Here is a 9819-nt window from a genome sequence, read left to right on the forward strand (position 1 = left end):
TGCTGCTTCCGTTGCTCAGGCTACAATGGCTAATTCGGTTTTGATTGTTTGTTAAAGGAAGTCACATCCCAGGTACTCACGAGAATGAAGGAGAGAGAACCATTGAAATGTGGTTTGGATTTGTCTTGACGATTTTCGATTTCTAAACTTATTCCTATTATTTGCTCTAGCTATTGGACCTCAATGAAGTGCTCACACTTTCAATTGTATCTGCTACTGATTTTGCTTATTTTAGTCCTTTCACAGTGTATTTATAATCCTTTTCTCTCATCCTAAGCATTCACATCCCTTCTTCATATTACTGATCTCCATTTCCTCAACAAGGATTCAAAGGGTTATCACAATCTATTGTTTCTGAATCACACTCTTCTGCCAACAATTCATCCGGACTATGTTGTCTTGAGTGGAGATTTGAGTCTTGGATATCGTATCCGTTTTATTTCTTCGAGTCAATTTCAACAATGGAATCTATACCAAAACATTTGGTCAAAACAAACCATTGTTCCTCTATCCCATTGGTTGGATGTCCCTGGAAACCATGACTACACACTCCACGAACTGTCAGAAGACTCTTGGGATATTGTTCAGTATTCGTCCATGGGAACTCAACTTCCTGTGTATGTACGAGTAATAACTGAGGATTTGTTCTGTATAGCAGGAGTCGATTCAACGTATTCTCCCAGCAAGTATGTTTATCTTTCATAAAGTGTAGAAGTGCCATACTGGTTACAATTGTATGGATACATGAGTTCATCGATATTAAATACTCTTGAAAGAGAAATTCAAAGAAATAAGTACTGGATTGTTGATGTAATGATGATTAGTTGTTCGCGTGTTCTTGTTTTCAGCCATTTCCCTCTCAGTATGGTTAATACAGAGATGGTATTAAGAGTATTCAAGAAGAATCGAGTGCATTGGCATCTAAGTGGCCATCTTCACAGCAACTATGGAGATGATTTTAGAGTATGAATAAGGAGAGTATTGAGACTAGATGCTTTATGATTCAAGTGTATGGGACTATGAACTTCCTTCTTATTCTTATGATTCACTGTATAGTTATTGAATCTATCTTATTCAGATATCGCCTTCTCATTGTTCAGGATACATGGGTTAGTGTATATTCGCAATCTCTAAGTACGATCCAAATCCATCCAATAATCATTCTTGTTCATCCTCCAGTATACATACTTATATTCTCTAATTTAGTGCTTTTATTGTAATCCAGGCCGATCTATGGAGGAGTACCGACATTATCTTCTTCAACACAATCTCACACTTCAAATCTACTGGGGATCAATTCATGATTTGCTTGACTGTACTCTTCAGCTTGATAAGACATTTCTATCATTAATCAACCCTTTGAATGAAACTCTTCATTCTCCCATAACACTGGAATGGAACTGGAATCCACAATCGCTCTCTCCCTCAATTCATACTCTCGAAGTGACTGTGGTCTATAACCATGGAGAAGTGAAACGATCATGGAATGAGAGACTGTTGTTCGATCTATCCACAGTCAGTTATATACAGATACCTAAACAAATGGAAGAGAATGTGAAAGAGCTTCAGTTCAAACAGCCATTGAGATGTGTGTATGGTCAAGTCCTTGTTCTGATTCTGTTTTTATGGTTTTGGTATCAATCCAACAAGAATTCAAAGGAACGACCCTACCAATGGACTCGACTTCGACTTCTGTATTCCTACGGACTTCTGCATTTGTATGTACTGGGTATGCTTTCATTGTTCTGTGGAATCTATCTGTGTGGAAGTATACAAGGTGAAGTGTTTATTGCATTTCAGTGGGGAAGCTTCACATGGAAAGATTCTGGTGGATGGGAATACGCTCATTGGCGAGATTTGACATTTTGGGCTTGGTATGAGTGTCTGTTATGTATTCTACCCATGTTTGCTTACTGTATGTGTCATGTGAAGCGACCTGCATTCAAAACGACTTACAAGCTCATCTTATTTCGATTGATTGAATGGATTAGTTCTTGTATTCCTGTAGTGACCATATGTGGATTGTGGATTCTTCTGTTTCTCAATGTACCACTGAACGTTTTTCTTCTCTCATTCAATTTTACTTGGTTACCTCTGATTATTGTTGTATTTTCATTCAAGATGTGTGATCAACATGAATTTGTACCCCTAATTCCAGATGATAAACTGATCTAATGAGTAGTCTGTGTTATGTTGAATAAACCTGTGATTTCATATGATAATTTGACAAGCGATTGAGTCCTTAATCACTACTACAATCCTTATCATTCATGATGTCTACTGTATCAGTTAAACACCAAAACCTTAACAGTTGGCAGCTTATATCGTTTTGTGTTATTGTTCCATATTTCGAATTCCTCTATCAATTCTTACTGAAAGCACTTCCATTATAACAAACATCTCACCAATCCCTTGTAATGTACAAATAGTTTATAATTAGTAACCGCAGAGCTCCTTGTCTGTTGTCTCATCAAGAGCATATTCCATCCACGATCCATCGTACACTGCACAACTATTGATTAGACCTCCTTCACATCCTTACTGTCCTTCAAGAGGGCGACCGAGCAGACACATTGCAAACAGATTCACACAAGAAGACATTCCATAATCACAAGTGAAGACCATTATCTCAGGCTCGTTGACAAACACTCCATGCTTCTCGAAGATGGTTTTCAATTCCTGGGGACTGCGAATCATATAATTGTTGTAAGGATCTGTGAGGTAGTGGAAAGGGATGTTTACACTTCCAGGAATGTGACCTCGGGGGATATTGGGAATTGGGACATGACAAGTACCATTGAAACAACAATCTCGACGGGCATCAATAGCAGTTCTCTTTAAGAGACCATTTTTATAATCCTTCACATGTTGTTTCATGTCCTCAGTTGTGAAGACCATAGAATAGTCTGTATCCAATGTAAATAAACCCTTGCTCACACCAATGCTTTTGCCAGACTCCATCGGATACTTCTCCGTTTCCCAACGAATCAAACCACCATTCATCACATGGATCTTCATATTCTTGTTGAAAACACGGAACATGAACCATGCCCTTGCAGAACTGTAAATACCCTGAGTGTCGTACAAGACTACCTCATCCTTGTCATTGATACCCAGATTCTCGATTGCCTCCTTGAACATTTCAGGGGTAGGTAACTTCTTGATCTTCTCAGGACCCTTCTCACACACAGTTTCCAAGTCCAGGAACTGAGCTCCAGGAAGATGCCTCTAAGAGATAAACAATCACAGTTCAGTTTCAACTTCCAGGAATTCGGCCTTCGAGTCCTTATGTGGTGAGATGTGTCGAGTTGTATCAACAATTTTCACATCTCCCAGTCGATTGTACACCCATTCAGTTGAAACAAGAGCTACATGCATCATTTCCATTCTCTCAGTGACTTACCACTATTGGCCGAATAGAAACTGAAAGAGCGGGTAAAAGGAATAATCTTAAGGTTCCTTGCTAGTTTAGTAGCAAACATTCGTGTTCTAGTGATAACAGTTGAAGTTGTGGCAACATAACACATGGGCGTTTCACCAATTACCGGAAAAACACCTTGTTTTCTGTCATATGGTAAACAACTCTATCTCGTATCCTGTGAATAGAATAAGACGATTATTACCTATTCGCCATGATATTGAAAGTGGGGGTCAGGACCCTCATTCCTTCTTAATCATCAGATATGGTGAAACGACTGTACTGACTGTTTATAATCATTCTTAGAGAGATTATCCTTTGAAGCTGTTATTTGGTTGTCATTGTTCCATCGTTGCCAAACATCTTTATTGTTGATCTTTTGTCATATTCATTCTATTCGAGAATAGATAACAACAAAACAACATGTTATCAGTTGAATAAATGAAACCGCGGTAATTGTATTCACTTGCCAACAGTAATAGAAAGCGTAATGGAGACCGAAGTTGATATTCCTGAACCTACTCTGAATCATATCATAAATAGTGAGACTATTAAGTGGTTTGAAATGAAGGAACGGAATAAATGATAGGATCTTTGTAGGAGGAAAAGGAGGTGTAGGAAAGACTACTACTTCTTGTTCTCTTGCAACACAATTGGCATTAAAGAGAAAAAGCGTACTGATTGTCTCCACGGATCCCGCTCATAATCTAAGGTATCTCTATTGATCATGTATATTGTTCTAGTGATGCTTTTAAACAGAAGTTCACAGGACATCCTCTTAAGGTGAATGGATTTGATAATTTGTATTGTATGGAAATTGAATCAAATCCACAAGTGTGTACGTAGTTTTCTGTGCGATCAATTGAAGCATTAAAGAGCATGATGAGCATTCCAGGCATGAGTGATGAAACTGGAAGCAAGCTGAATGACCTTATTGGAGATTTGTCAACTTCAATTCCAGGAATCGACGAAGCAATGTCCTTTAGCGAATTGATGAAGCAAGTTCAAGACATGGAATATGATGTTGTGGTGTTCGATACTGCTCCTACAGGTCATACGTTGCGTCTTCTTTCCTTCCCGTCAATGTTGGAATCATCTTTGGAGAAGGTTGATGGGTTGAGTAACAGCTTTGGTGGAATTATGAATCAAATTACTTCCTTGTTGGGAGGTAGTGGACTCCCTCTGGATGATCTAAAGAACAAATTAAGTGACATGAAGACAACCATTCACAAGGTTTCGGAACGTTTCAAGAACGCACAGGAAACAACATTCGTTTGTGTTTGTATTCCAGAATTCTTGAGTGTGTATGAAACAGAACGTCTTGTACAGCAGCTAACCAAATATGGAATCAATGTGAATTCAGTTGTGATCAATCAGGTCGGTGGCATGGTGCTGGGATTTAGAGTGTAGATCGTATTCCCTGATTGTGATTCATGCTGTAAGAAGTGTATTGCTCGTCGAAAGATGCAGAATCGGTACATTGATCAAATCTTTGATCTGTTCCAGGATTTCCACATTCTTCTGATTCCACAGCTGACTGAAGAGGTACGAGGTGTGAACTCAATTCGTTCATTTTCTGAACATTTGATCAAAGAATACAATCCAGAAGAACATGGAGAAATGTTGGATGTAGAGTAACAGTCTTTGTTTAAAAGAGACACATGGTAAAGGGAATACATTTTAGAGTATCCAGATATGTAGACAATTCTATACACATTACAATGTGGATCTAAATACGTCGTTTGGAGAGACCAGTTACCTGTCTATTATTGTACTGAATGAAGACCAGTATAACAAACAAAAGAAAAGACATGTTATAACTTACGCTTTATGAGGTGATTTCACAGGAGTACATACCCTAGAATGAATGAGAATGATAGTCGATTACCTTTGCAGGACTTGAGTGAGTACAGTAGAATAGTCAGAATCATCAGAACTATTCCATTCTTCTTCTGAGGATGGTGATTCATTATTGTTCCTATCCATTGATTCTTTCTTTCTAATTGTGATGATCAACAATCAATTCTACTGCTTATTGATAAACAGAAAGATGAAGTAAGATGCAACAGTAATATTGACAAATGGAGACTGAAGCAGTTCTATGGATAAGCAGTTCATAAACACAAGAACGGGTTAGTAACGTATTGAAGTGAATAGCAATAGACTGGAGATATTCAATAACGAGAATAGGAATTAAGGGATTGGATTCTGATGAAGAGAAGTATTGTGATTTGAAGTCCTCTATCGTTCCATTGACAATTTGAGTATTGTTGACCTGTTGAAGAAGATGGTGAGATTCTTGAGGTTTGTTTATGGATTTAGGAGAGGACTCAGGAATAGGATCAATAGTGGATTCTGGAATGGGTTCAAGAGTAGGTTCAAGAACAGGCTCTGAAGTAGATGGAGGGATAGGTTCAGAAGTGGGCTCATAAGTAGGTTCCATCATGGGTTCAAGAATGGGTTCAAGAGCAGAGTCAGAAATAGATGTAGGAATAGATTCAGAAGTGGGCTCAATAATGGGTTCAGAAATCGATACAGGAATGGGATCAGAAATAGGTTCAGTAACAGGATCAGGAGTGGATTCAAGAATCGGTTCAGTAATAGGATCAGGAGTAGGTTCAAGAACAGGCTCTGAAGAAGACGCAGGAATAGGATCAGGAATAGGATCAGGAATAGGATCAGTAATAGGATCAGTAATAGGATCAGTAATAGGATCAGGAGTGGGTTCAGGAATAGGATCAGGAACAGGATCAGTAATAGGATCAGGAGTGGGTTCAGGAATAGGATCAGTAATAGGATCAGTAACAGGATCAGTAATAGGATCAGTAATAGGATCAGTAATAGGATCAGGAGTGGGTTCAGGAATAGGATCAGTAATAGGATCAGGAATAGGATCAGTAATAGGATCAGTAATAGGATCAGTAATAGGATCAGGAGTGGGTTCAGTAATAGGATCAGGAACAGGATCAGGAATAGGATCAGGAGTGGGTTCAGGAATAGGATCAGTAATAGGATCAGTAATAGGATCAGGAGTAGATTCAAGAACAGGCTCAGGAGTTGGTACAAACAATTGCTCTTCATATGTCTCGTAACTATCAGTATGTTCCATCCATTGACTACGTCTCTCTTCCATGTGTTTCCGTTGAATATCTTCCGTTTCGACAGACTCAGGAACTATATCGACCTTTTCCGTATCATCTTCCTTGCTCTGTTCAGATTCAAATACAGATTCAGTTCGATCATTCCTTATCCATTTCCATATCTCACCTGCTTTTGTTGTTACTCCATCTTTCTATAGATCATTCCATTTTATGATAACTTACAAACTCAACGACATACTCACTGAATGATGAAACAGTTGAACAAACGTCCTTAGGAGGAGTACTACTAATGGACGATACAACGGGGTACTTCTTAAGTACCAGAGACATAGAATCAGAACACATAACCCAGAGATACACACCTACTAACACTGCCAATACGGCCAACAGCATAAACGAACAGCGAATGCAGGTACAATACCAGCATTTCTTCTTGGGAATCACTTCCATAGCTTCGACTGGAGAGGGAACTGATATGGGTTGTTCTTGTTCAATAGAAGGAATGGTGAAGTCGTTTTCCATTGATTCAATCTGCTCAACATGCTCATTCACCAACTGACGTAACTCTGAAGAAAAAGGGTAACATTCATCCACTGCTTGAATCCCATATGCAAGAGTCAGCAGGCGATAGTAATTCTTATACAAATGATCTTTCGGCCATTCCAGCATCACATCAATACCTCGAAGAGCAAATGAGATGATAGAATGATCTACTGTTCAAACTGGAAAGAAATGATACCAAATTCACTTTCAGAAACAATTTTTAGAAGGATCGTTGGAGAAATGTCCTCGCTTAGACAGTTCCTCAATACAATAAGGAACAATTCCTCGGTAGCACAATTTACATCCTAGTAATTACACCAGCATACTGTGAAAACATCATCAGCACAAATGAGACACTGAATCACAACAGGTAAAATCCTGCTAAATTCTAATGAGAATAAAGACTGAAGACTTTCACAACATCTCCCAAATAGGTGAAACATGTTTACAACAGGAGGAACAATTCCTCCATTAATACATTCTGTGATGCGAGCCTACAAGATTAAGACAACTTATCAAAGGATACTTCGAATGGAGACATCACTCTCACAACAGTCTCTTTATCTAACATTTCTGAACATTCCGTAATATTGTTGATAATTATATCCGATAAGTGAGTCCATTCATCTTCTGATTCTGCTTTACAGTACTCAATAATTGCTCTACACATAATCATTTCCTTCTAAACAATAATACGATGACAGCTCTTGTAGTTTTGAGTTCTCATTTATCACCATTGTTGAGATATTGCTACAAATAGAAACATATGAAAATGAAGCTATTTCTGGAAAACTTGGATCGCTAGAATTATCTCATTCCCGTTAAACTCGTTCTCTTTTCACAATCGATTATCAACAAAGGTAATGGGAGCTAGTCAGTCTTCCTACGAGGACGAATATGATGAGAATGAGAATGGAGCAGATGAAATGGAGAATAACGAGATGCCTGTGAAAGTACATTTTCATTTCTCTTTCATGAGTTATAGATCAGTGACGCGCTGTTGAGTCGAATGTCGCACTATGTGGAAGAGAAAACTGGAAAGACAGAGGTGGAAGAAGAAGAAGAAGAACCAACGGAAGACACAGAAACTGAAGAAGAAAATAACCCAGACTATTTCCAAGAAGTGATGTTCGTCATTGTTGAAGAATTCATATGTAGGGGTATAATAAATAATGTCCAAATTCCATATGAAGTATGATTTAATTTGTGTTTTAACCGTAGGAGACGGAATCAGAACAAATGGAACAGGAAACGTTCAAATAATTCTATAAGATAATCTATAGGGAGTCAATGCTTGACACTCATGATACCGAGTCGGTTGAGGAAGATGAGATGATATCGTCTATTGATTCGGTTATTGATAGGACAAGCAATGAAGTTGCTATTGAGTTGTTTTAGATTGTTCGTGTAACTAGTAGTCATGTGAAGGAAAAACCATGTGAAAAGGAAATGAATCTCTTTTCAGAATGTCTGACTCAGGGTAATAAATGTGACGAATTTGAAGATAGCTATTTTAAGTGTATTGAATCGATGCATTAGAACTTGTTGTTTTCTAAACCTTTTTATTCAACCTCTATATCATTCCATAAACATAGATAGATATCTCAAACACATTCCATTCTTTTGAGGATACTGGTTTTTGTAAATATGGAACCTACAGCATCGAAAGAAGAAGGAAAGGAGAATGACAATCAGTATTTCCAATTCTTTTGTTTTTGAGTTACAGACTATTATCCTTGCGTGCTGAATATACGAAACTGTTTGCTGAAGTCAAAGAAGTATAGATCCTTTGTGACCCTTATGGATAGCTTGAGAATGTGTATTATTTGTTGAAACTAGAAATTACTTCCTTAAGCTGTGAAAAGGACTTTCTTCTGAGCTCTTTAGACGAAATCGATGCATTGATCTTTAAAAAGCAAGAGGAATCGGGTCTTCATGGAGCTGACCCCAATCTGAAACGTTGTAGTCCTCCAGACGAATCTCTCTCTGCAAAGAAGCGGAAAATAGAAAAGGAACTATTAGATTCTGCTCAGGTACCGATTCCAGAAGTCAAGAAAGAAGATACGGTAGTCATGTATACCTTTTTCGATTATAGACACGGTCTCCTGGGAAGCAGGGGGATTCTATATCTCCTTCTGCTGATTTCAGTTCGTCTGTATGATTGTGATTGTATGTTTATTCTAGGGTCCTCAGAAACCATATTTTGATCCAAAGAAGTATGGAGGTTATCCATACCAACCCAATCCATATGCAACCTTACCAGCGAATCCACCTACAGGAGCTTTGCGTTTTCCCTATGGATCCCAACTTCAACACATCGACGGTCAGCCTCTAACTCAAGCTTTTGCTCCCAACCCTCCCTATGTACAGATGCTTCCGTTGGTGAATCAGGCAAACTATGGAAGTGATGGTCGTTACCCAATTCCACCTGGGTCATTTTCAGTGTTGTCTCCACAGTCACCGTATTATTATGTAAATCCAGCACAGCAGATAGATCGTCCTCATGATCTTAATGATCCATATGTGGCTATTCCTGTCCCTAGAGCATCAGTTCCAGGAACAGCCCCTTTTGTTCCATCACCTAGTAAATGAATGTGTTTCAGTCACCTGTTTCTATTATACATGCTTATTCCTTGAACAAATAGTCATGAAAAACAATCATTCTATTCACTTGGTTGCTGCTTGTTGTTGTTTCAACTGAGCTTTCTTCACTTCAATCATCTACCCTTTATCCTTGGAAGAATTACTCACTTGTTG

At 38.4% G+C, this 9819-nt stretch overlaps 5 protein-coding genes across 5 annotated transcripts; 3 read left to right on the plus strand and 2 right to left on the minus strand.

The window, feature by feature from the left end:
• Positions 1–813: 813 nt before the first annotated feature.
• On the plus strand, positions 814–2175 carry JH06_4375 (hypothetical protein; the record flags this gene model as incomplete). The annotated part of the gene is made up of 4 exons (XM_014670034.1): positions 814–963; positions 992–1050; positions 1079–1178; positions 1207–2175. The coding sequence occupies 4 exons, from the start codon at positions 814–816 to the stop codon at positions 2173–2175; spliced, it is 1278 nt and encodes a 425-aa protein (XP_014525520.1).
• A 261-nt stretch (positions 2176–2436) lies between these two features.
• JH06_4376 (3-mercaptopyruvate sulfurtransferase) lies at positions 2437–3381 on the minus strand (the record flags this gene model as incomplete). The annotated part of the gene is made up of 4 exons (XM_014670035.1): positions 2437–2512; positions 2543–3072; positions 3094–3228; positions 3262–3381. The coding sequence occupies 4 exons, from the start codon at positions 3379–3381 to the stop codon at positions 2437–2439; spliced, it is 861 nt and encodes a 286-aa protein (XP_014525521.1).
• Positions 3382–3908: 527 nt separating this feature from the next.
• JH06_4377 (ATPase get3) lies at positions 3909–5056 on the plus strand (the record flags this gene model as incomplete). Its single annotated transcript, XM_014670036.1, has 5 exons — positions 3909–3973; positions 4008–4130; positions 4162–4256; positions 4287–4795; positions 4829–5056. 5 exons carry the CDS (start codon positions 3909–3911, stop codon positions 5054–5056), a joined length of 1020 nt encoding a protein of 339 aa, XP_014525522.1.
• A 183-nt stretch (positions 5057–5239) lies between these two features.
• JH06_4378 (hypothetical protein) lies at positions 5240–7799 on the minus strand (the record flags this gene model as incomplete). The annotated part of the gene is made up of 10 exons (XM_014670037.1): positions 5240–5276; positions 5307–5417; positions 5448–5517; positions 5549–6710; positions 6742–7229; positions 7259–7367; positions 7398–7473; positions 7504–7556; positions 7589–7724; positions 7759–7799. 10 exons carry the CDS (start codon positions 7797–7799, stop codon positions 5240–5242), a joined length of 2283 nt encoding a protein of 760 aa, XP_014525523.1.
• A 126-nt stretch (positions 7800–7925) lies between these two features.
• On the plus strand, positions 7926–8601 carry JH06_4379 (hypothetical protein; the record flags this gene model as incomplete). Its single annotated transcript, XM_014670038.1, has 6 exons — positions 7926–8015; positions 8048–8190; positions 8221–8254; positions 8284–8315; positions 8346–8453; positions 8481–8601. 6 exons carry the CDS (start codon positions 7926–7928, stop codon positions 8599–8601), a joined length of 528 nt encoding a protein of 175 aa, XP_014525524.1.
• Between the last annotated feature and the right edge of the window lie 1218 nt (positions 8602–9819).

This window comes from Blastocystis sp. subtype 4 (assembly GCF_000743755.1).
Source record: "Blastocystis sp. subtype 4 strain WR1 chromosome Unknown seqid_0347, whole genome shotgun sequence".
Classification (NCBI taxonomy): domain Eukaryota; class Bigyra; order Opalinata; family Blastocystidae; genus Blastocystis; species Blastocystis sp. subtype 4.